The sequence below is a fragment of the Gopherus flavomarginatus genome, chromosome 2 (genome assembly GCF_025201925.1).
Source record: "Gopherus flavomarginatus isolate rGopFla2 chromosome 2, rGopFla2.mat.asm, whole genome shotgun sequence".
Classification (NCBI taxonomy): Eukaryota; Metazoa; Chordata; order Testudines; family Testudinidae; genus Gopherus; species Gopherus flavomarginatus.
This window is the reverse complement of record NC_066618.1, coordinates 239,500,069-239,526,944: the sequence shown is the minus strand read 5'-3', so window position 1 is coordinate 239,526,944 and position 26,876 is coordinate 239,500,069. Positions and strand designations below refer to the sequence as shown.

General features: G+C 41.0%; 1 protein-coding gene across 4 annotated transcripts in view; it reads right to left on the bottom strand.

The window, feature by feature from the left end:
• The window catches only part of PREX2 (phosphatidylinositol-3,4,5-trisphosphate dependent Rac exchange factor 2), a 307,132-nt gene that overhangs the window by 82,535 nt on the left and 197,721 nt on the right, over positions 1-26,876 (bottom strand). For 3 of the 4 annotated variants that reach the window (XM_050940505.1, XM_050940507.1, XM_050940506.1), the window contains exons 29-32: positions 26,584-26,674; positions 24,694-24,822; positions 9,834-9,875; positions 4,375-4,592 (exon numbers count right to left, since the gene is read on the bottom strand). In XM_050940505.1, the coding sequence (XP_050796462.1) occupies positions 4,375-4,592; positions 9,834-9,875; positions 24,694-24,822; positions 26,584-26,674 (480 nt within the window). Of the gene's footprint in view, positions 1-4,374; positions 4,593-9,833; positions 9,876-21,394; positions 21,701-24,693; positions 24,823-26,583; positions 26,675-26,876 lie in introns of those variants that run through there. The other variant, XM_050940509.1, reaches the window with a different exon arrangement.

Genomic DNA, 26,876 nt, shown 5'->3' with positions numbered 1-26,876 from the left:
AAAAAGAAAAAAAAATCTCTACTCAAATAAAGATTATGTTATTTTAGCATGATGTCTCCATACTGGAAACCATACACAGCATGAACATAAAAAATAACTGCAGAAAGTTACACACTGCTTCATTAAAGTATTAATCTAATTAACTTTCAGGAATAACAGATGATGGATTTGTTTTTATTCAGTTTCTACTCCCTCTTCTACTGGCAAAAAAATGATTATTAAAATTGAAATTAGAACTGAAATTATTAAATTATTTTGCAGCTAAAGTTAATTTACAGCTGCCATTTAATCAAACTGCATTTTTAGTTGTTGTGTATGTAAATGGGCAAGCTTACAAGGTATAGACACTAAGCCTAGATTTTAAAAATTCTTCTACATTATTGTGATGCATTGTGTTTTAAAATAGCACCCTGTAACCCCCTTACTCATCATTTGTATATTGTTGTGATATTTCATATAAGGAATGCCTTGCAAGATATCATATGAAAGGTCATGATCTACTGAAAATCATTGTTCTGTCAAAATATGTGTATCATCATTAAGGCTATGATTTGGTCACAGAGGTCATGAAAGTCACGGAATCCATGACTTCTGCAAACCTCCATGACTTCAGCCTGCAGTGGCTGAGAGCCGCAAGGTATCCCCACCTCCTGTGGTGGCTAGGAGCTGCAGGGTAGCCTGGCCACCTGGAATGGCTGTGCTCCCCTGCAGCTTTCCAGTCCCCATGGGTGCTGGGGACCCCGAGAGCTTTCCAGTCCCCGCAGGTGGCAGAGAATCCCTTGGCAGCTCCTCAGCCACTGCCACCACCAATAGGTGAATTCCCTGGAGCTCCCCAGTCCCCACAGGCAGCAGGGGATCCCTGGAAGCTCCTTAGCTGCTGCTGGCAGAGGGAGAATCCCCTGCAGCTCTCCAATCCCCACAGAGGGCCAGACTCCCCCGCAGCTCCCTGGTCCCTGTGGCTGTGGAGGACCTCTATGGCTCCCTAGCTACCACAAGCATCAGGGGAACCCCCACAGCTCTCCCGCCTGGAGGGGAATCCCCCAGAGCTCCCCAGTCCCCAGGCGGTGGGGAATCTTCCGCAGGTCCCAGCCGGGAGTCCCTCCCAGATCCCAGCCATGGGGCAGGGTGCTCGACCTTCCTCCCTCCCTGTTTAGTTATGGACATTTTTAGTAAAAGTCAGGGACAGATCACGTCTTCCGTTAATTGTTGTTAATTGCCCATGACCTGTCTGTGACCTTTACTAAAAATGTCCATGACAAAACCATAGCCTTAATCATCATTGTATATGGAATTATTATATTCTGCAATATGGTCGTTATTGAAATATGTTGTGAGTTTGGCTAGCTCTCCAGTAACAACAATGGCGGTGACCCACATCCAAATGGGCATTAAGTGACCATCATGAGCCATTCACCAGCAGGGGAATTGTAAACAATAGATTTACAATTGTAAACAATAGATTTACAATTCTGTAAGAGGCAGTTGTGCAAACACCACACAATTAGGGTTGCTCTACTGTATGATTCAGCAAGGCCCACCAGGACATGTCTGGGCCAGTATAGTTCCGGGGACATGAATTGAGAGTGTAAAATAAGGCACAATGGCATCGAGAGACCACCTTTCTCCTCCCTCACCTACTCTGAAGGCAACAAGAACGCTGGAAAGACAAAGACTTAGAAATGAGATTGGTCCCAGGCTGAGAAGGAAATTCAGCCTGTTTATTAAGAACTGTAACCTGCCTGCAACATCCAGTGGGGTGAGAGAAACTGCTTGATTCAAATATTCCTTAGTCTAAAAGTTCAGGATTTAGAATGCGTGTTTACTTTTTATTTTCTTGGGTAACTACTTTTGATCTTTATACCTACCACTTATAATCACTTAAAATCTATCTTTCTGTAGTTAATAAACCTATTTCAGTGTTTTATCTTAACCAAGTGAGTTTGTCTAAAATACTTGGGCACTCTGCTCAGATTACAAAGGCTGGTGCATGTCCACTATCCTTTGACAAAGTGGCAAACTAATTAATGAGCTTGTATTGTTCAAGAGAAGGTCTTGAGCAGTGTAAGATGATACATTTCTGGGATTCAAGGCTGGTGGGGATTTGCTGGTGTCTCCCTCTACATAGTTTATGAGGGGCTTAGAGATTATTCATGCAATTTAGCTGAACATGTCGCTGTATGCTGGTGGCTGTGTGACAACAACGCCTGAAGGGGTTTGCTTATTGTCACTAACAAAGCATTGTGCAAGACAGCCCAGGATGAAGAGTTAAAGAGGCACAGCGGTCACACAGTTCAGGTTGTCCCCTAGGGGTCCCATCACAATTATTATACAAAGTTAAAACTTTGTTTTTAAACACATCGGGGGGAAAAACACCTGAGCATAAGCTATCATTTATAGATAGTGGGCTAGTTTTTCAAAAGTTCCAGTTATGTGCTTAAGGGGAAATTTTTGTGCCAATGGTTGAATGGGCAGCTCAAATGTGAGTGAAAATAGGGGAGTAATTTTCACCTTAACCTACCCAATTTTGGATGCAAATCAAGTAGCTAGATGTGACAATGTTCTGATTGGCACCTGTACTTCATTTTTGCAGGCTCAGATTTTGTGAACTCTCAAACCAAAATGATGGAAAATCTTACCCTTTGAAAATCAAGTCTCGTACCACATCACTTCAAGAAGTAAATTATAACCCTTTCAAGATATTTTATTAGATCTCTAATAACAAGGGAAGCATTCACCAACAAATATAGTTAGCCTGGAAGTAAATACTTAGAGCAGTCACAGCAGAATCAATACTCACTTAAAATAACTGAATTTTCCATATTACCATCCCTTCTATGCTAAACTACCAAGCTGAATTAGCTGAATGTTACTGATTTACACAGAGGGAAAAAAACAATTTTCCCTGTTCCATGAACTTAAATAGTATTTCCCATGTATTTATGAAGAAGGGATTATGCCTGCAACATTTTACCTAATGGTTCAATTTATTACCCCCTGGAGAGAGGGCAATTTTTATCACCAGAGTAATCTGAATACCATTCAACCACATGGGAAATCTTTACAAAATTGTTCATTCTTCATTGAAATCCAGATGTAATGAGTATAACTGCCCTCACAAGCCCTTGTTTAAAGTAACATGGATCATCTGAATCCAGAATGCTTGGTTAGAAAATACTGAAAAAGTTATTCTTAAAGATTTTCCCCTGAAGTGATGAATGTTGTTATTGGACTAACTCAGCACTCCTTTTTTGTGCAAAAAACTTTACAGAATTGACTAATGTTAATTTGAATTTAAAATTACATATTTGGAACAATTCACCATGACTATTATTACCAGTATATTATTACACGAAAATAACATTTAAATAATGTGGGATTTTAATTACAAAGGGGCAATCTCTTGAGCGTTGAAGCAAAATCCAGAAGTTATGGTGTACCTGTGGTAATGGTTATCTTGTGACAGAACTACAACAGCTAAGAAGGTGGTAAAACACCAATTGCAAATACAGAGGACACTATATTAAAAGGTCTCAAGCTTTCACAATAAGAAGTCAGAGACCAACCATTTGGCACCTAGCAGTTTAGGGGAGGAGTGACAGCAGAGGACATTGCAAAAACAGCTTTCCAGTTCCCTGATCATCAGACTACCAGATACCAGTCTAGTCTGCTAAGTGACTTAAAGTAGCCTCAGGGGCCCATGCAGGCAGCCAGGGATTACTGGAGTGAGGGGGTGCTTTGGCTATGGCCCTTTTTTCTCAGTCACAACCCTTTTGCCAAGGGCAGTGGGAAGGGTGGCAAAGGAGCAACAATGGTCTACCTGTGGGTATTCCCTGCTGAATTCCTACTGGCTGGTTACATCAACTCTCAGTTTGGTTTGTGCCACCATGGCGGCAAAGCAGCCTCAGAGAGACTGAAGATTTAGCCCTTAGAGTTGAATTACCAAGGGAAAGTGGGGATTTTCTGTTAAAAATAGGTAATGAGTATTGTATTTTCCTTAAATTGCTAATTACAGTGACTGAAGCTATGGTGATCACGTCATAAATACTTACTGCTCAGAGGGAAAATAGCTGTGATATCTGTGTGGTGTCTAATGGCATATTGGATTTTTTAATCGCTACTATTGTGTGTTCCTCATATACCTTCTCAGTATCTAGTAACTTGAAACAGAAACATAACATTATGTTTGTGAGTAACATTATTAATTTCCCATATCAGTGATTATTTGAACCGCAGACTTCCTGAATATCAGCTAATAAATACATGAGCTAAACACAAAAGATGCAGGATACTGTAAGCATAATGCACCTTGCTTCATGCTGCCCTTATTCAGCACGGTCATATTGACTCACGCAGTTACTGCAATAAGATTCTTACCAGGTTAGGTGACAACAATGACTGGAAGTGAAGGAGGACACCTGCATTAGCTATCTGTTCCAACCACCTTCTGCTGGCCTCTCCAGTCTCCATTTCATACTCTTTGCTGTTGTCAAACATCTGATTTAAGGCAGCCATTAGTTGCTCTGAAAAAGCACAGACTGTGGCCACCAGACTTTGGCAAAAGACCATGTCTCGTCTGAGCTGTATCTCACTATCTGTGAGGGAAAGACCAAAAGAGGAAAAGTAAGAAAAATGAGAGAATAAATTAACAGTAAATTAACTGTAGCAAGTTTTTCTTTTGTTTTAAGCAAAGGAGCCATTGTTTTCTGGAAAAAATAAAATCTCACATCTCAAAAAAACCTTAACTAAGAGATTTTACTCCTTATTTGAAAAAAATTCAAAACAAATTAAAGGAGTTGTGTGAAAATAGTTAAATATGCTTTACGTACAAACCTGTTTAAAATTCACAATCCATTGAATAGTCATTAAAATGTCCCAATTTAGAAATCAAACTTTGGTAAGCAATTTACTTTCTGAATCAGTAATGTTACTGTGGGTAGCTCATCTTCCAAGCTTTGGAATTTGAGTAATAAACTCAGTAGAAGAAGTGTTGCCTTTCGCTTAATGAAGTCTTTAATTAAAGTCTTCATTTAAATGCCACAATGTAACTTCCTTTCCAATATACAAGTTTTGTAGGTATCTCTGGCTCTTTCCAGATTCTTGGTTCTGACCTTTAAAATATCCATCTGTCTCTCTATCCCCGCCCCTCGCCTTCCTCCCTCTTTCTGTCTGGTGGCAATTTCTCCTCTTCTAATAGGTCCTTCTTCTATAGACTCCCACAAAAAGTCATTTTTCAACCCTCTGCCTGGTTCTCTTTTGCTCATCATCATTCTATCTTTGATCCTTACCAAGCTCATCAGGATATCACTCAACTGCAAATATCTTTCAACCTTTAATGTCTCCTCTCCTGTCTTTTTCTGCTTTCTGCCTGTCACAACTAGATTGTATCCAAACTGGAACCAGCACCTAAAACAAAGACCTGCTCCACATCGCAGCACCATTGCTGTAAACAGGGCCGGCTCCAGGCCACAGCGTGCCAAGTGTGTGCTTGAGGCGGCACGCAGCGGGGGGTGCTCTGCTGGTTGACGGGAGGGCGTCAAGTGGCTCCGGTGGAGCTCCCACAGGCGTGCCTGCGGAGGGTCCGCTGGTCCCACGGCTCCTGCGTGCCTGCGGGAGGTCCACCGGAGCCGCGGGACCACCGGACCCCACGCAGGGAAGCCTGCAGGAGGTCCAGGAGAGCCACGGGACCGGTGAGTGGCAGAGCGTCCCCGCGGCGTGCCGCCATGCTTGTGGCGGTGAAATTGCTAGAGCCAGCCCTGGCTGTGAAACACTTGCCTTGCTGCCTGAGCTCTGACTAGTTAGGGGGCATGTCAAGGGGAAGAAATGGCCCCTCACTCCATCCCCAAGAAAGCTGATTGGTTATTCTACCCATGTCCAACATCCTACTATCAGCCCTCTTGCCATTACAGGATGGAGATGCTACTCCAGAGGAGAGTCTGCCCTGCCCAAGTTTTGGACAGTTATAAATGGTATTAGGTCAGTTGGTCAACTCTTCGCCTATCAGTTGGGGGATGTGAGCTGTAGACTGGGGTCACATGATGTTGCTGCTGGACCACAGCAGGCCCAACCACAACCCGAACACAAGGGCTGTGAGACAGGCCTAGAGAGAAGGTGGGACCAGAGGTGTAACACAGGGCAGCCAGCAGGGACTGGGTGACTGCAGGCCAGGGAAGATCCAGTTCCTTGGAGAAGAAGCCCTGACTAGTACTTCAGCTACAACTTCCGGCCCCTGAGGATGACAGGGGGAATAGAATCTGGCTGGTGTGAGCTCATTTTTTATAGAAACATTGGCCACCAAACTAATGGGAAAGAGGTGTTCTGTAACCTGGGAGTGAGGCTGGTATACACTTGGGGATGTTTGGTCACCATTGGAGTAAGACTTTATTAGCATCTAGAGTTTATTGCATTGAGGTTTAGTGCATAATTCCTGTGGTAATTAACTACATGTGACTCTCAAAGTGTTCCTTTTATTAACACTACAGCTCCATTCATGAAGGCTGATAAAGGTGTTGGGATATTGTAATTCTTCCTGGTTACTGACTTCACAAAGGTAGAAGAAGTATTCTTCACCCGAGAGCAAAAGGGTGTGAATTTGAGACAGCCTAGCAAAATGATGAGCCCCCTAGTGCAATCAACCCCACATTTTGGGGTGTTCAAAATCCAGATCGTAATTTTGTGGCTCAGGCCCTGTTAGTTCTAACAAGGTAAAAGTTGAGGGGCATGATTCTCCACTGATTCGCACCTTGGTAGTCATTTCACATGTCAGAAGTGAATGCAAAGTGGCTGTAAAACATTTGTTCTGATTTGGTAGTTTTACAGCCATTTTGCCCTTATATCAATGACTACATATGGTGTAGGACAATGGTGAATTGGGCCCATTGTGAACAGACAGGATCCCTATTCTGTTTTCAATAAAGTAAAAACACAGTGGGTTAGAACCCAAACTTGCCCCATTCTGGGATTTTCCCTTTTCTATTAACTGAAATAACAGTACAGAAAACAGCCTGAAGTTGGCTTCTTCCCAGGGCCGGTGCCACCACTTAGGCAAACTAGGTGGCCACCTAGAGCACCTAGTGGTTGAGGGCACCTAAAAGCCCATTCAGGCAAGGAGGTGGAGTGGAGATGAGCTGGGGTGGGGGTGTGAGAAGAGCCGCCCACAGTAATTGAGGGGGCACACAGGGGAACATCTCTCCGCCCCAGATCACCTCCACACTGCCTCCTCTGCTGAGCACATAGCCCCCGCTCTAAGTCTCCTCCAATCGGCACCACAAGCCTGGGAGGGGAGGAGAATTAGAGCGTGCCGGTGTGCTCAGCAGAGGAGATGGAACCGAGGTGAGCTGAGGCAGGCTCCCCAGGCGGGGTTAGCTGCAGTGCTGTGGGGGTCTCCCCAAGTGGGGTTAGCTTCCACAGGGAGTCTCCCCTGGCGGAGTTAGCTTCCATGGCGGGGGTGGTCTCCCCAGGAGGGGTTAGCTTCTGTGGGGGGTGGGGTTAGCTGGGTGGGGAGGTGGAGCAAGGTGGAAGTTTAGCCTAGGGCGCAAAACTTCCTTGCACCAGCCCTGCTTCTTCTTGAGGTTTCCCCCTGCAGGGCCTCTCCTCCTTGCTCCTAGTTCTCCCTCTCTCTCACAGAGAGGCTCAAACCCTTTTATATCTCTGGGATGGAACTATAGGAATCATCTGATCAGGTAACCAGTAAAAATCATTCTGCATAGATAGAAATAACCCTGAATCCTAGCACCTTCTCAACCAAATGTGTGCTTCTCATGGGCAACAGGAGCCTCCTCAACATAACTCCATTCTCTCTCTCTTCCTTCTTAACTCAAACTTCACATTTGCTTCCACTGTCTCTAACCCTGGAAACATCTTTGACCATGAGTTTGCTTTCTTTCTCTTACCTGTCTGTAAGGACTTTCAGAATACTGTCCACAAGTGCTACAGCTTCTTTACACCATTTCTACTGAAATCATTATCCAAGCCTTTATGTTTTCTAATCTTGATTACTGTAACTTCCTTCTCTATGACCTCTCAAAGTTCTATTCTTCAGAATCCAACATATGTAGAAAATGCTGCTGCTGTTCTTTTTTCTCATTATAGAGAAATACAATAATCTCCCCCATGCTCAGATAATCCCACTGGTTCCCCAGTTCACATAACGATCTAACAGGCCTTCCTGATTATTAACACCGAATTATGTTTGCACCCGTATGGATCTTGTTCTCTCTACACTCTCCACTGAGCTATCTCCATTTGTCTAGAAGCAGCTAATTCACTGTGCCTTCATAGATCTTTCACTCCTGCAGTGCCTGTCTTTTGATGCAGCCTTCCTGTATCACCAACACCTCACATTTTCAAATCTCATCTAAGATATTTTAACACTGTGTTTCATATTGAACTCAATAGCACTTTGTGATACAGTTTTTATGAGAGACTCTATAAAAACTAAAGTTGTAGAATAAGTAAAATGATGCAAGCCCTGCAATTATTCTTTTATAAAATTAAACTTTTATATTTTTTTCAGCCATATAAGAAAATAAAACTAAATATTTCTTTCTTTCAGAAAGCTCCCTGACCTCTTTGGAGATTATCTGTTCTTTAAAGATTGCCACAGAATATTACCAAAGAAGGATTTCAGCCAGTCACAGATCAGAAAAATCAAATGTTGTTTTCTTCTCACAAATGGTACTGAATTTCCTGCAGATATTATGGGCACGGGTTTATAAAAGACCCTCAGCTTGACCTCTCATTTTACAGCCTCCATCAATTGTGGGCACAAATTATGGCATGTAGACATCTGATTTGCATATACAGTTTTGTAGTTGCTTGTCTATTTGTTATCATTTGTGCCTTCCATTAATTGCATCTGCAAAATAGGAGTTTTTAAAAATTATGCCCTTCAGGTGTTCAGTTTTGTCACTCCTTCTCTGCACTGGCCACTTCATTTAAAACTTTTGAACAATTACTAATAATTATAAGCTCATACTTTAAAACAAAGGACCATTACTTTTCTTTTATTTAATACTGTGGTTTGTCTAAACTGTATGATAATAATTGGCTTTTATAGTCAAATGTCTCTGCTTCACTTGGCATTTAACCACCTGCAAAAGCTACAGATTGCCTTGGACACTCTTCTGCCATGAGTATTATCTCCTAAATATTGAATGCCCATTTACTCATTATTTTGTAAATACATCTGCATATTTCATGTTGTTAACAATGTATGAAATAGTGGCAAAGCAGTCCGTGGAAAATGCAGACCATTTCCAAAAAGCAGGGTGATAATTTTTTTAAATCCATCATATTCTGAAGAGTTACGGAAAAAAAGAGAAGGGACAGGGATGGCCAGGAAAGACGAGAACAACAAGGAAACTAGGGGCCAGGGGAAGCTGGAGGTATAGAGGAAAGAGAAGGAAAGGGGGAAAGTAAATGATGGAAAATGAAGGTAGGTGTAGAAAAGCAGAGGAAAAAAGACAGCAAAAATATTGTATACCAGCTCAGTGCTTTGGCAGCCACTTCACCTGCAGAGATCCAAAATAAGTGAGGGATGGTATTTTGCATACCAAACATAAATATTCAGTTTGTATCATCTCTCATTTACTAGAGTTTTCATTTTAAATTGCCATGCCTTCCGGAACACTTAGTGTACATAGTATGGGTAAAACTTCACATTCCAAGTTGTGGTCAATGGGTTTGGGATCTTCCCTTCCTCCATTCCTCCCTTCCACTTACCTCTTCTTTGGGTGCATAACACAAATATAAAACATCTGTGAAGAGACATTCTAGTGCTTCAAAAAGAAAACGAAAAACCAAACCTCAGACTGAAACCAGCCCATTAAAAGTACCTGTATATTCAAGGAGTGCCAAAAGTATTCTTGTCTTCACCTCTGGAAAAAAGCACAAAGATTTAGGACATAGTCAAAAACATCCCCAATATCATAATGCATATGTAGATTCTGATTTTACAGTAATCAGAAAGAATAATCAGATTCATTTTCCATAACAGCTAACTTAATTTTACATCTCACTTGATGCGAAAATTAGTCATATTCTAAGTCTACGATCCTGCAAAGAGAACCATGTCGGTGGAACTACTATGCCTGTGTGCAACCCCTGCCACAAGGATCCCACATACCAGCACTGCACAGAGGCACAGGTCCATCCATGCAAAGGCAGCTGCAGGGTCAGTTTATATTGCTGTTCGCTTAACACTCCAAATCTTTTGCACAAGGAATTCCACCTCATTTCAGTTCTGCTCATAGAAGACCAGCCCTATTTTAATCATTTTCCCCATTTTATTCTTAAATCTCAGAATCAATGTTCACATGCTGTATATCAATACATCATGAGAAATCTATCTCTGGAGCATTTTCATTCCATTGCAATCTCAGTTTTAGGGATTTTAGTTTTTGTTTTGTTGTACAAAAATTTAGTATGAGTTAAATATTTTTATGACCTGAAGCAAGGCAACACAATAAGAATACTTTTAAATTTTTCATAACCGTTTAAACTATGTTGTGCTTTTAGTAAACAACAATAATTATGGTCAAGTAATGTCAAAAGTACATAGAGGCCCAAAATTTGAGCTAATCTTTGCATTTTCAAAATTTAACATGGAAGGTCTTTCCTATTTATTTTAGGTGGGGCTGGTAGCACTACCTATTATTAAGTCTGTTGGGACTGAAATTTTCTATGGTGAATATTCAGGCTGAATGTTTTTGGAAAATTTTAGGCAAAATGGCTCACCAATTCTAAGAATAAGGCTAGGAGAAAATACATTATTTCTCAATGTTAAAAAAAATTCATCAACCTTTGCTTTGGAAAGCTCTAGCATGCCTACACTTTAAAGAAACTTGAAATACGGTGTCGGTGGGGTGGGTGAAGGGTGGACTTCATATCAGGGATGTGCCTATTGCCATTCCTGTGAAAATCTGCTAAAATTTTGCCAAGTTATAAGCCTTTGAAAAAAAATCAGTTTGCAGATGCTCAAAGACTTGCTAGAATTTAACAGCTCAAGTCTCCGAAGATTCCATCTTTAATGAGCAAGCTCAACCCTCGCACAACACCTAGCACTGACCAGACCGCATACTTGCCATCCCCATAGAGTAACCTGCACTGTGTGGGCATCAGTATGATCCCAAGTGATAGACTATCTGGGTGTTTTTTTAGTTTGCATTTTTTAAAACCTAGAACATTTAAAAAAATGACATAAAGAGCATTATTAAAAATCCAGTGGAATAAAAAGTATGTGATCATTTAATTAATAACTGTATTATCATGTAAATACACAAGGGACTGAATTAAAGATACACAGATAGCCTTAATTTGGGATTTTTTTAAACTTTTAAGTGCTTGATTTGCAGCAATAATAATGTCCTTTTAAATTAGATGGTGGGGGTTGGTGTATAGCTAACTATTGTTTTAAGTCCACGAGTATGCGGTAAATGGTAAAAGCAAAGTGCACAAGTGTAAAATAAAACACTTAATACTACTGCTTATATGCCTTATATGAACTTGGTGGTACACTGGAAATACTGATCCCTGACTGTACAAAACATGAAAATTAATTATATGTTATATAATTTGTGTGTCTTCCTGAAAGTAACAATTCATAAGATTTTAGTACAGTGGTTGTATCTTGTAACATAGCTTTAAATTACATGCCAAAAATTACATGAAGAGGATGCCACGGGTCCAAAGTCAAGCACCTGAAAGGTAGGAAATGCCAGGATTACTGCAGCCTCTTTTTGTGTATGACTTATGACAGTCTTGCCCAACATCCCATGAGAAGTCTGTGACAGAGCCAGGAACAGAACCCAGCTCTCCGTCTGGTGCCTCCCCTTCAGCACTCTGCCTTGTGAACTGAATAAGGATGGAGACCTTGAGATCATATAATTGAAAACTGCAGAGACAGCAGAAGTGGCTGAACTGAGAACTGAATCCAGGTCCCTCAAGTCCCAGTCCTCTGTTACATTCACTAGATAGGGTTTTAGAATCAATAGGCACTTGGAGTTATCTTTTGCACTGTCTTGCCATTCACCGCCTTTAAGGCAATTTCAATGAATGTATAAAGCTTTTGTCTTAGGTTAAGTAGCTGATATGCAAGAGGTTGGCTTTTGTGCGAACTTAGTAAATATATTAAAGGCCACAATTTTTAAAGAAGTGGTTGTTGACTCGGGGTGTCCAACATTCAAGATTTAGGGCTTGATTTTTAGAAGTGTTGAGCAGCCGCTTCAAAGAGAGTTCTGACTCTTCAACACTTCTGAAAATCAGGCCCATGGTACCTCAGGTTAAGCAAACAAGAATTAAGGCACTCAGAATTAGTGGCTACTTTTGAAAATGTGCCTACAACTCATCCTCAGCAACCTTAGTTTTCAGATGAACAAAAGAAGCCTAAGGGCACATTAAAGATTAATATACTGGGGTCTAGAAGTCTGATCATTTTGCTTAGTGACTGAAGCTTCTGTATGTGGAAAATTACATTTTATAATCTGAAGTATGTAGCTATGTTGAGGCTATTTCTTGCAGCTCATTACAATGGGATTTGTTGAATCTCTGAATACAAAAGCATTTAAGGTTCCTATGAATAATGTTCTCCTGCTTATACTAGAATTACAGGCTGCAGCAACTTTCCCTTATCCTCTTTATTATAATCTCTCTCTGCTTCATAATAACAATGAGTCCAGTGACACCTTAAAAACTAACAGATTTATTTGGCCATAAGCTTTCATGGGTAAAAAAAAAACACTTCTTTAGATGCATGGAGTGAAAATTATAGATACAGGCATAAATATATATTGGCACATGAAGAGAAGGGAGTTACCTTACAAGTGGAGAACCAGTGCTGACAAGACCAATTTGATCAGGGTGGTTGTGGTCCATTCTCAATAACTGATGAGGAGGCATCAATACCAAGAGAGGGAAAATTGCTTTTGTAGTGAGCCACCCACTCCCAGTCCCTATTCAAGCCCAAATTAATGGTATTAAGTTTGCAAATGAATTGTAGCTCATCAGTTTCTCTTTGAAGTCTGTTTTTGAAGTTTTTTTATTGAAGAATGGCTACTTTTAAATCTGTTATTGAATGTTCAGAGAGACTGAAGTGTTCTCCTACTGGCTTTTGTATGTTACCATTCCTGATGTCTGATTTGTGTCCATTTATTCTTTCTACTTAAAAAAATAAATGGACACAAATCAGACACCAGGAATGGTACTATATAAATCCCTGGTGTGCCTACACCTTGAATACTGCATCCAATTCTAGTCACCATATCTCAAAAAAGGATATAGTGGAACTGGAAAAAGTTCAGAGAAGGACAATAAAGATAAACAGAGGTATGGAATGGTTTAAAAAAGAGATTACAAAGTGGGGGGACATTATAGAGGTCTCTAAAATCATAAATGGTGTGGAAAAAATGATTAGAAAAGTGTTATTTACCCTTTCACACAATACAAAACCCATGGGTTACCCAATGAAATTCATAAGCAGCAGATTTATTACAAACAAGAAAAAGTACTTTTTCACACAACACACAGCTAAGCTGTGGAACTCCTTGCCAGAGGATGTTGTGAAGGCCAAGACTATAACAGGGTTCAAAAAGGAACTAGATAAATTTATGGAGAATAGATCCATTAATGGCTATTAGCCAGGATAGAAAGAAATGGTATCCCTAGCCTCTGTTTGCCAGAAGCTGGGAATGGGCAACAGGGGATGGATCAGTTGATTTCCTGACCTGTTCATTCCCTCTGGGGCACTTGGCATTGGCCACTGTCAGAAGACAAGATACTGGGCTAGATGACCTTTTGGTCTGATCCAGTATGGCTGTTCTTATGTTATGTTCTTAGACCACCGAGGCAATGTACCAGGAAGGCTTATTGAGTCTTCAACAATTCCTTGGGAAAAAGGATGGGAGCACCAAATTCTATGTGGATTTATAGAAAATTGAATGAAGTCACTTTAAAGGATTCTTATCCATTACCTCCAATATATGATACTCTAGATGTTGTGGCAGGTGCAATCTGGTTTTTCGCACAGGATCTTTTGAGTGGCTACTGACAAGTTGGAGTGTATCCAAAAGACGGGGGGGAAATGCTTTCACTGAGTGATACTTATGGCAATTTAAAGTGATGACTTTTGTCTAGAGCAATGCACCAGCCATATCTGTGAGGCTAATAGAAAGGGTATTACCTGGAATGCTCCTTTCAGCCTGTCTGTTATACATAGATGATATCCTGGTACCTGCTAAAACATTTGAACAGGAGCTAAAGAATTTACAAGTGGTCTGTGAGAAGCTGAAGGCAGTCATTTTGAAATGGAGCCCAAAGAAATGTGAGTTGTTTCAAAAAGAGGTAATGTGCTCTGGGCACATAATTAGTGAGGAGGGAATCTCCACTGACAAAAAGAAAATTGAGTCTGTACAAAGCTGGTCAACTCTCCAGACACTCTCAGATGTGCAATGTTTTAAAGGGCTATGGCTCCTTTTATAGATGATTCACTTTTGCCAATATTGCAATTGAGAATATTGGTTGAGTGAAAAGGGGAAACCATTTCAGCCGTCAGCAGTGAGTGATGAAGCATTTCCAGGATTGAAAGTCTCTGGTGACTGAACTGTTGTGGCCCATCTATGATTTAAAACTCCTTTCTTATTGGACACAGATGCTAATGCTTTCAGTTTGAGGCAGTACTGACACAAGAACACAAGAGACCTGAGAGGTGGTAGCTTACCATTACAAAAGTCTAAGTTTTCCTGAAATAAATGATTGCATCCCTAAATAGAACTCCTAGCTCTGATTAAATTGATAGAACATTTTAATTATGATTTGTATGAGAGGAAGTTTATGGTCAGGACAGCTCATGCTTCCCTGCAATGACTCTATAGATTCATAAATCCTGAGATTGTAGAAGAAGCTGCAGTGCAATCACACAAAGGCCTGGCCATAAGCTGATGCCTTGTCCAGATGGCCTTGTTGCAAAGCTATGCAAACACTGCCCCAAATAGGAGCACAAAGGAATTAGGCCATATCTATGTTACAAACTTTGGACGACATAAGCTACGTTGGTGTAAAGCTGCTGCAGTCAGTCTTTTGCTCCTGCATGTGCATACTTGGCTGCTCGCATCGGCGCTTTGCGTATTCAGAAGAAACACTCATGTCAAGGCAAAGTGCGGTGTGCCATGGGTAGGTATCCTAGTGTGCCATGAGCCACCCTCCAGTTCAATGCCTTTGGGGGGATTTTCGCAATATGTTGTGGGACAGAAATGAGTCATACAGGGAACTCTGGGATTTAGGGGGGCAAGTTGCCATCATGCAACTTTCTTGATCCCAATCCCATAATTTTTACAACTGTTTTTTAAATACCAGAAACTCATGTGGCACTTTTTGTTGTCCACCATCCGACAGGAACATGGAGCCTGTACAACTTTGCACTACTGACATGAACATGGCACAGGACTAACGGTCCTCCAGTATTTGCAGAGTCACAGGAAGTACCACAACAAGAACGCACATTATGATTTCTTTGAGGATAGATTGTTAAAGGACACAGTGAAAATAAATTCAAGATTATTGGTGGCATCCTTGGAGCAGGCAATGGGGCATCACTTCTGGACTCTAGAAACAAGCACTGACAGGTGGGATTGCATCGTATTGCAGGTCTGAAATAACAGTGACTGCAGAACTTATGGATGTGAAAACCACCTTTCTGCATCCCACACTCACCCCTGCCCTCCAGTGCAGGAACACCAGAATGAGACCTGCATTGACAGTCGAGAAGTGAGTGACGGTCACACTATGGAAGATTGCAATGCCAGATTGCTACCGGTCAATGGGAAGTCATTTTGCAGTTGGAAAATCCACAGGAGAAATGCAGGTATGCAGGGCCATTGAGACTGTGCAAGACTGTGAAGCTAGGCAATGTGCAGGGCATTGTGGATGGATTTGCAGCTATGGAGTTCTTGAACTATGGTGGGGCGACAGACAGCACTGTGACAGGGTGGTGCTCACCAAGTCAACGCCCCTCCCACAGTTGCATGCAGTCTCTCCATCTCTCTCTCTGGTCTGCAGTCCCTCTCTCACTCCAGGAACCGTAGCGTCCTCTTCATAACTCAACCCTCCAGCCAGGTCACTCAGTGTATTTCCATCCTTCCTTCAGCAGTCCTAGGCAATTTTCCCATTTACTACCTTGTAGTGCTACTCCCTCAGGGTCTGGCAGGGGAACCCAAGCCACCCTCTAACTCTGGGTTCTGGCTCAGGAACCATCTAGTCAGCAGTCAAAGTCTGTTCCCTTCTACCTCTTACTGCTTTTCCCTGAGCCCTCTCCTGCTTTCCTGACCACTCCACCTCTCTCGGATTGCCAGCTCAACACACACCTCCCTTCTCCCAGGGAATGACTGCAGCCCCAGTCTCTTGCCAGTTTCCTCGTTTTATAGGCCCCACCTCTTCTGTCCCAGCTAAGCCTGCTTGCAATCTATGCCTGCTCCCTGGCTCTTCCTCCAGCTGCAGCTTGTGGAGTTAACAGGTCTATCTGGCCATGTTAACTCCTTCCAGTCCTGTGTGGGGTGAACACCGCATCACAGGCACACATTTCTCGATTGTGGCACCAGCCCACCTTGCAACAGAGTACATCAACAGACAGGGCTATTATTCTATGGTTACTCAAACTTTGGTGGATCACCAGTGACGCTTCGCTGATATCAGTGTGGGTTAGTTAGGAAAGATGCATGACACTTGCATCTTTAAGAATACAGGACTGTTCAGACAGCTGCAAGCTGGGACATTCTTTCCTGTCCAGCAGATTACCATCGGCAATGTTGAAAAGCCAATAGTGATTCTGGGCGACCCAGCCTACATTTTGCTTCCCTGGCTCATGAAGCCATATACTGGTCACCCTGACAATGCCAAGGAAAGGTTCAACTACTGTCTCAGCAGTTGCAGAATGACAGTTGAATGTGCTTTCAGTAGATTGAAGGGGTGCTGGAGATGTTTATTTATTAGATTCTATCTCACTGAGAAAAACATTGCAATGGTTGCAGCTGCCTGTCGTGTCCTGCATAATATCTGTGAGGCAAGGGTGGAAAAATTGTTACCAGAGTAGAAGTGGAGCAGTTGTCTGCTGACTTTGAACAGCCAGACACAAGGGCTATTACAAGAAATCAACGTGGAGCTATGCTGCTCAGGCAGGTCCTGAAAGGGCATTTATCAGTCAAACACAGTAATATGCTGTGCTGGACATTGCTTTACCAGGTCCTGAAGTTTTGGGAGTTGCTAGGAACAGTTTAGTGCTTGGTATACATTTATGAATATCACATTATCTCTTTTAATGAACCTATGAATTATGCGGTGCTTACTCTATATTTATAATTATTACATGTTTTGCATTGAAACCTATAGTCCTGTGGTCCTGTTCAATTACAATTAATGTGTGCTTTCAGTAGCACCAGGCATTTTGCTAATCTGCTATGAAGCAATAAAGATGAAATTTCCAAAACTAAAAATGTATTGTGTAACAAAACCAGTGCAAAAATAATTTGCAATTAAAAAACAATACAAAGCAAACTTATAAAATACATTAGCAGAGCAGAACTTTAAAAATAGAATGCTAGAAAACATGTGTCCCCATTTCAATCAATTTCAACCAAACATACACAAACCATGGTTCTCACAGTTCAGTGTATGTGAAGCTGTAGTATTCCTTACTGTCCACCCATGTGGAGAAGTAAAGGAAAGATTGTGGTCCACGATGCCACATAGAAAGATGTAGGGAGCTGCTAAAATAGAGTTCCCCACTGATTGTAAAAGAAGGTGAGCACATGACTGTTGGATCTGTACGTTAGCAAGATTCTTCAGCATATGCGTTTGTTGCCTAAAAAGCCTCATTATGTCCTGGTGCATTTGCCTCTCTGACTCCTGGGCCCAGAAACTTTTGGCATCAGCCTCTCTGATCTTCTGATCTTTTTCTGGATATCTAGTCACCAACTCAGAGTGAACAATATAAAAACAGAACTCAATATTTTCTCATAGACGTTTCTCAGTCCTTCCCCTTTCTATCTCTGTAGAAAACTCTATAGATCATTGAGGACCCTAATCATGCACCCTTACTGTTATATTCAATTCCTTTCTCTGCTTTCCACCACATCCAGGCTATTAAGACCTGTCAGTTTTTCCTTAATAATGTTGTAAAATGTTCCTCCCATTCCATCTTTCTTGCTGACATCCTGGCTCCTATCTGAGTCATCTGACCTTGACTACTGCAACTTCATTCCCTCTGGGCTGGCTGATTCTCATAGTATGGCCCTCATGTCCATCTAATGTGCTGCAGCTAAATTAATCCTTCTCTGCCTCTTTGATAATGTTATTCCCTTAATCCTTGCATTGGCTTCTGATCTCTTCCACATCAAATTCAAACTCTTCAACTTCAAGGATCTGCACAGGTCTGCTACTGCTCTCATCTGCTGCTCCCTGGTCTGCCAGCTTGGTATGGCTAGCCACTTTCTCCCACAAGCGAGTCTGCACCTTTTCTTGAGCCAATTACCTAGGGTGTAGTAATATCCTTCTTGAACCTGTGCTTCATTCAGTCTCATAAATTCTCCTACAAATTCCTTCCATTTATTAGCCTTTCAAGGCTGACTTGTACTGCCTGATTTCCCCCTCTTCTAGTTAACCATATTATAGGATAAAAGTTTCAATAGTAAGAGATCTTGACCGTAGCCCATAGGGCTAGCCTGCTAGCTTGCTATATTATATATTCTGTTTTTTCTTTATTGGTTTGATTGATTATATTATTTTGGCTTATATTTTTGTACTGAATAATTTCTGTAGACATTGCTCCATTATATTTGGCTGTAATGCAAGGAACCTACAGATCTGTATCCTGTATGATTAGCTAGAGCAAGTTAGCATGAGTGCTTGTAACCTTTCGCATAGATAAATGACTTACCTGTTACTCTTTTAGACTTAGACTGGGACACACTGGTAACCACAACAAGAACATGGAAGTAGCCGTTCAGGCCAAATGTAATGGGTTTGAGAATGAGATAATTGGTATTAATATGTCTGGATGTGCTACTAATATGCATATTAAGCCTATAGAGTAAGTGTACCCAAAGATTTGTGTGGGTGAGGAAATAAGATTTGGGTATGGAAGGTTGGGCACTGACATGAATATTCAGAATAGTGCCAAAACCCTATAGGAGGGCAAACTACCATGTGGAGTTTAGTTTGTTTAGCTCTTTTGGTTCTTTTAGTTCCTCTTTTGTTTAGCTACCAGCTTAGATTTTGCAGTACAGTTTAGATATTCTACATTTGATCCTTCTCTCCACCATCTGGGCATTGAGGAACCTGGACCATCCGACTCATTTAGCATGCCAGAGACAAGGCTGGTCCTTCGTCTCTCATCACCAGGTTGCCAAGAAAGGGTGTAAATATGCTAGTCTAAAGTAGCTTTTGTAAGGAATGATACCACAGGTACTCATAGAACTGTATTATTTCTTTTTTGATTCTATGGTTTTGAGCTTTGATGACTTTTTCCTTTATTTTAATAAAAACCTCTAAACCTTGGCTTTGTCCTCAGCATGAGTGTTCTTGCCACACACCGCAAGGGTCCTTACAAATTATTGAATTCTCTACATTCTCTAATTCTGTGACCTAATTTCAGGACAAGAATCTGATTACCTTCTAGTCAGATCATTGGTGAGCCTATAATAAACCACACCTCTATACATCAAGTCAACAAGAAGTTTTTTTATTTACTTCCCAGGAAAATTATTGTTTTTAATCTGAGTGCATATTCATGGATATTTTGACGTGTTCATCCAATTCCAATAATAATAACATTGACAGACTATAAAGACCATCCTGAAGGTATTAAGAATTTTCTCTTTTCTTCCTATTTATTACACAACAGAAATTAAAAAAACATTGCAATGTAAAAGTTAAACATGTCTTTTGTGGGGTTCCTACATCTCCATCTGCTTTAAATAGTGAATCATTCTAATTTAATACAGCATGTTATTGAAGGCAACAGACCCATCAACAAGAAAATACAACCACTTCTGAATTTTCTATTACAATCTAAGCACTGGAGTCAGTTTTCAATAAATGGATTCACTTAGTTAACATCAATAATGGTTAAACAAGTTTTCAATCACTATAGCCTCTATTCATCACTAAACATTTCTTTAGGTGGTAACCAAAGAGGCTTTGAGGGCTTCCTCATCTACTTACCACAGAAACCTAAATCTGACTCAAGAGACATAAATGTCCTCTTTTCTCCCTATTTATTATAGTGACTTAACTTCTGCTTATGTAGAAATATGAAGATTCATCTACTTATAACTGAAATTCTATTGAAAGCGCTCATTTAAAGAGTACACTAATGGCCTAACCAAGGATGGGCTTGCTAAGTTGTATGACAACACTTTCAACCAGCCACATCGAGCGCAAATACAAAATATTTTAAATACTAAATAGAAAAAACATTAATAATTTTTTGACTGACTCTGTGTTTTGTGCCTGACCACTGAAACACAGATCTGGGAGGAAGTTCAATTCAGCTTTTCGCTTGAAATAATTTTTGTCTTAAAATGCAAAATATAAAAATGAATTAGGGACCAATTTTTGTTCTTTCTGAATCAGATACATAAAAGAGCAAAAGGGAGAGGTCAAGTAACTTTAAATTCGCTGCTCAAACCTCATATTAGTTTCAGTCAGAAATATCCCAAAATGGAGCTGCAGGCTGGCTAGCCTGTCTGCTAAATTCCTTGATCATTTGTGGAGACAACAAATAGCATGAACAGAGGCACAGCACAGAACTTAAAAGCAGCAAAGAATCCTGTGGCACCTTATAGACTAACAGACGTTTTGGAGCATGAGCTTTCGTGGGTGAATACCCACTTCGTCAGATGCACAGAACTTGCAGCCCAGGGGAAGAGACTCTGAAAGTTGCTTTAAGCCTGCTTTGCGCTCTCCTGATCCTGGACTACTTAGGGCTGGAGATACCCACAACACAACTTAGACGGGCTCCCAGGGCTGTATAAGTAACAACATCTTCCCCAGGCTGCCCTATGGGTCACAGCACTGCACAGAATCTTGCAATACTCTGTGCTGCAGCCACACCCTTGACTCACCCATTTCACCAGAACTTGTAAAGGGTCCTCCAAAGCCAGCCTTATGGCTGACTCTGATAGTGCCTCTGCCAGCCTCATGGGGAGCTGGGCTCTTACAGCCCCTTTTCATCACACCACCCCTATTACTTGGTGTAAGGACAGGGGTGATGGGTCTTACCCAGGATCCCCTGAGTGGTTTTTATGAACACTCATGAGATATTAGAATAATTTTTGAGAAATCAATTAAAACTTTTTTTTTCAAATTCAAAATGAAAAAAATAAGTAGAGCACATGGCTGAAGGGACTGGCAATGGGGAACAGACTTATTTAATTGGATCCAGGCAAAGACAGCAGTGACTAAATTTATTAACAAATGATGAATTTGGTTAAAGAAGTCACATGAGAGCTGATTGCTGCAATTTTCTATTAGATAATTATCAGATGCCATGGATGGAATGGACAGAGAGTGGGATATCTTTTCACTTCCAGAGTTATATCCTCAGACCATGCTTGGGACACATTGGTAGGGCAATATAAGGAAGCTCATGCTCCTGGGCTTCAGTAGCATCTGTGTGGACAGAGGGCTTCACTCTTCAGATGTCATAACTCAGCATCTTTTACAAGCACAACATTTACTTTAAAATTAGTCATTAAAAATAAAGATTTAATAAATTCTTAACTGATTTTTTTAATCTGCATTTTTGCAGCAGAATGCCAATTTGACACACTATGCTTTTATTTATTGTCCAGCCAGGCACCAAAGATCTGTCTAATAAAATCACAGTTATTTAATGACAGTGTTGTGAAAAGAGAAACTCTGTATTATGCAGAAGCAGGAGGTCATTTGGACCCCATTCAACCTTTCTTTAAAACGCTCTAAAAAAGGAAGTAACTTTTCCAATAAACTTAAAACAAGATTTATTTGAACAATCTTGGTGAGATTCGTAGGACCAATTTTGAGGTGGGCATAAGCTTATTTAAGTCATTTATGGACAAACTAGTCACATCAGAATGGCCTGCTGAGCTCCGACAGGCTCTAAGAGAGTGATAAATGATTGGTGAAAACTTAAGTTTTCACTTCTTCAAAACCATTACACCGTCCATGATTAATGCTAGAATGTACCTGGGTTTTGGTTTTTGCTAGGAGCGAGATTTTTTTGAAAACAGTCTGTTCCCTGTTGATTCTGTGGTAGCCATTACAATATAAACATGTATTTTGTTGACGTGGCTTCCTAGATTTCACAGATTTTGACCTTAGTGATTTGTACTAAATGGAGGAGAGATTTGTGTGGTTTTGGACTTTTCTATCCCAGTGTCTGAAGACCTCAGAGGATCTAAAGTTAGCAATACCATAGGGTATTATTTGGGACATCTCGCATTGGCCACTGTCGGAAGACAGGATACTGGGCTAGATGGATCTTTGGTCTGACCCAGTACGACCGTTCTTATGGTTTTTAAAGTTTATATTTATAGAGCATATCACAAATTCTTTTGGCAGTTTGAAATTGAGCAGTTTCATCATGGGATGTCATGGAAATTAGCCAATAAAATGAAGCTGCTAAATGTACCAACAAATAATTTTAACCTTAGACTGAAGCAACCTACATCTGGCTTTGGTTCCCACAAAGAGAGGCATGTTGCAATATTCCACTGCATAGTTTATAAATCCCTTAAGCTTCTCTTTTCCATTGCTTCCCTATCAAACAGCACAATCAAAAAGGCAGGTCCTGAAAAGTGCTGAGCATGTCCTGTGAAATGCACGCTCAAGTTCAATAAACCAGCTATGATCCCTTTGAATGTCAGTGTTCCCACTGAATTCAGTGGGACCAGAATCAGGACCACTAACTTCAATAGGTGTTTGAATCACTCAGCAATTTCATCTAAGGGTCCAAATTCCCCTTGCGCCTGCTACTCAGAGAAGACAATATTCCCTTTGGCCTCCGAAGCTTCTGCTGGCACCCCTCCTTAGCTACCCCAGAGATACTATTTAAATTAGGTGTTCTCAGATTTTGTCATAGTGAGCTTCCCCAAGCTAATAAAAACAACACTGCACCTCTCCACAGTTCATTAAAACAACACAAATTACTGAAAATCCTATATTTTGCAAAGATACAAGTAATAAAGTAAAAGAGCTTTGATCAATATAATTATAAAAGTAAAAGTGTGTTATCTTGCACTTCTGTTACAAAGAGTACAAATTGCAGCAGTGATTAAACTGCACAAACACTTTAGGTCATCATAGTCCCCACTTACTGTGCGACACCTTCCCCAACCCTCACTTCTCTGGGGCCCAAGGATGAAGAGACAAGGTCTCACAGGGGCTGCTGAGCCTACAGGCAGGGAACAGGGGCCCCCTTTAGTGCATGTGGCCCATCATGTGAAGGCAGCAGAGTTCCCGGGCAGAATGGGGGCCAGAGTGTGGCACTCACAAGCCTGCAAGCCCCAGGAGCTCCGTGTAGGTCCAGTGCAGCAAGAAGCCAAAGAGGATGCTGAGTTAGTAGCCAGTACTGACCACCGCTGTCACCAGCTGGAACTACATGATTACCATGGAGGAGGGAGTGCATCACTCCAACAAGAACAGGACAGGGTCCTGGATCCTCCTAAGACCTGACCTAAACAGCCACAGGGATCCTGACCCCTGTTGGCTCTTCCCCGGGAACAGGGAGGAAAGTGACACCAAGGACCTCAGCAGAGTTCAGAGCCCACTTCATACAAGGGCTGTCACTTTGATGGGGGCACTGACCCAGAAATGAACAGCTTCAGAAGACCAGAAAAAGAGCCTTTCTGGTAAGCCCAGTTCACCCAGCCCCACTGCCCAGGAATGAGTGGTAGCCCTGCAGTGAATGACGTAAATCCCCCAGGATATTGCAGGACAGGGCTGTGATGGGGGTGGGGACCATGGAGAAGGAGGGGAGCCACAACACCACCACTGCAGGGCAGGGCTGAGAAGAGGAGACACATGGGGATAGAGGAGAGCCCCTGGGATGCTGGAGGGAGTGCTTCAACCAAAAGGAGGAGCACTAGGGGAGATGGAGGAGCCCTATATGAGCTGGGCATCAGCATGGGAATAAAATGGGGGGCATGAGAGGTCCTGTGATGCTGAGGGGGGGAGCATGGGGAAGTAGGAGAGCTACTGCGCTGCAGCAGGCAGGGTCACACTGGGAAGCATAGCCCTAGGTGGAGCAGAGTAGCACCTGCAAGCTGCTTTCCCTGGTATCCCTGCCCCCTGGTATGCCCCGATTCCTGCACTGCTCCTTGGGTGGAGCCCTGGCTCCCTCTGCCCCTTCCCAGCCCGAGCAGAGTTCTGGATTCACTCTGACATGCAGCCCCACACCCTGGCCAAAAGACAGGCAACAGGCACCTCCCCTGCTGCAGGCCCACACCTCCCGAGGGAGGCATAACCCATAATTTGAGAATCTCTGATTTAAACTACTCTCCATTAGTCTTGCTACTGAGATCACATGCTGTGCTGGAACTTAGAAATTTCCTATTGGCTACATGCTACTCTGCAGACCTGGCCTCAAGGACAACATAAACTTGTTATATCCTTCCTCCCCCTTCCCTCATTAGCTATGAGTTTATTGAGGGTTAGGTTTTTCTTACTGACCTTCAACAAATTTTCTGATATTCTGTGCAAGATTTTGGACACTGCTGGGAAGGTTCCAAGGGTCTTGCTTGATGTGAAGTCGTAATCTCTTTGGACAGCTAAGCTTAGGTTCCATTTCCTGCTGAAACTCTAAGCAAAGGCAAAAAATACCTCTTTAGTTTAAACATCCTCAGAAACCCACCTTATTTCTTTCTGAGATGAATAGTCTGAACATTAAGAAGTGCCTGCAATTTCCTGAAATTTTGTCTTGACTGCTGTTACCTATAGCTTTTCAGATAATTTAATTAACTAAATACTCGTATAAAAAGTCAAGTAATTAGTAAAATAAACAAGTAAAAAGTACATCAGTAATAATCACATGAATTCAACTACGTGTTTCATGGTTTAAAGGCTTTTTTAAACTTTTATCGCATCCACTCAAGAATTCATATAATAGTGGACAATAAGCTATACCAAAATTATCAGAAAAATAATCTTCCTTACTTAACACAGAAACTTTGGTTGTTTAACCCAGACTAGCCTTTGGCTCACTAAAAGTATCCCTGACATTATTATGGTATATCTATATAGAGCTGCATTATCACGCCGAATATACATCCCCCTTTTTTTTTAGTTCTCGTTCTAAATCATCTTTGTGAAATGGATATCTTTTTGGGTCTTTATATTGGATACTTCATATCTTGCACCTAGTTGAACATTTATAATTAAATCATGTTTTCTGAATGGTTTGTAGTGGAAAATTTTGCCAGTCTGAAAACAAAGAAAAATATTGGTGTGCATAAATGTCATCTGAGGGTCCTACCCACCTTTCCCTAAAAACAACTTTAAGGTTCTAAAAATGAAAATAGTTGCTAGAAAGAAATCTCACTATGTCTGTATTAACTTCTGGGCAGACTCACTGCATGGTCAGTGAGTGGAAGGCATGATGCATCAAAGGGTCAGATAACAAGCTGGTATATAAGGGTGTGGCTTCACTGGCTTCAATGGAACTATGCTGATTTATGAAAGCTAAGGATCCGATCAATGACCCTCTATAATTAATGCATTTGAGTTGCTGAAAGTTGTATATGTTGACACTAACTCAGAAACCTAAGCATTTTACAGTAGCATTATTTCTATTTCCCACACAACATTCAGTTGTATTTCCCAATCTCCAATACAGTCTTTTTTCAAACTCTGTTCACCCAAAAAGCCTTTCAGTAGCAATTTTTAAAAGTGTATCAATCCTGCTAAATGGCTCTAATCCTGCAAACACTTCACACACATTTAAGTTTAGACTTAACACTAATATACATGATTAACTTTGGACCTACACATATAGAAGCATGTATGCAGACCTAAAATTAATCATGTACATAACTCTCAGAAGGATTGGGGCCTCAAATTACACCTAGACTTATTTTAAATAATTAATATTTAGAATAAGAATTCACACTGAAGTGTTGCTTATTATTTATGAAGTACAATTTTACAAGAAGAAAATATCCACAAAGATAGAAAAGGCCAGGCATTAATAGTTAAATATAATCAGAAAGTGCTTCAGTTGCTAGGACAGAAAAAACATGAATCAGAAAAACACTTGTAATGTTTTAAAATTGATATTTTGCTTCAAAGTCTCAGCAATTTTACATTCAATTCAGAGGCTGTAATTTATTAATTAACTTTCAAGAAAACCTAAATGCCTTATGCAAGGAAAGTGAAAATGTACTAGCTAAGAATAGTAATAGCTATGTAATAAAAATTCTGAATGGCAATTATTCCAGATGTAACATGAACAGAAAAGATTGGGTTGTTCTTTAACATCCAAATCAAATACTATATATTCATACAGATATGCCCTGTATCTCTTTATGCCACCTGTTGATTCTAGTAGTTAGCTTTAAATGTTACCTTGCAGGCCTCGACCTGGCGTGAAGAACTTGGTTTGTTCAAAGGCCCGCATTACAGCTGGTCCTTTCAGAAGATTGACAATTGAGTCTACCTGTTAGGATCAAAGTTCTGTGAGTGGCTTGCCTTTTTCATAGCAATGTTTAGAAAGATCTGCTCAGAATGAGAAAAAGCAATAGTGACAAAAATGATTACTTTATATTTGTTTGTAACTACGGTAATTTAAATGTTGGCTGTAGCTAACAACTCAAGACTAGAAAATTTGTTAGGATAAATCTAAGGAACTGTTCTCTTCA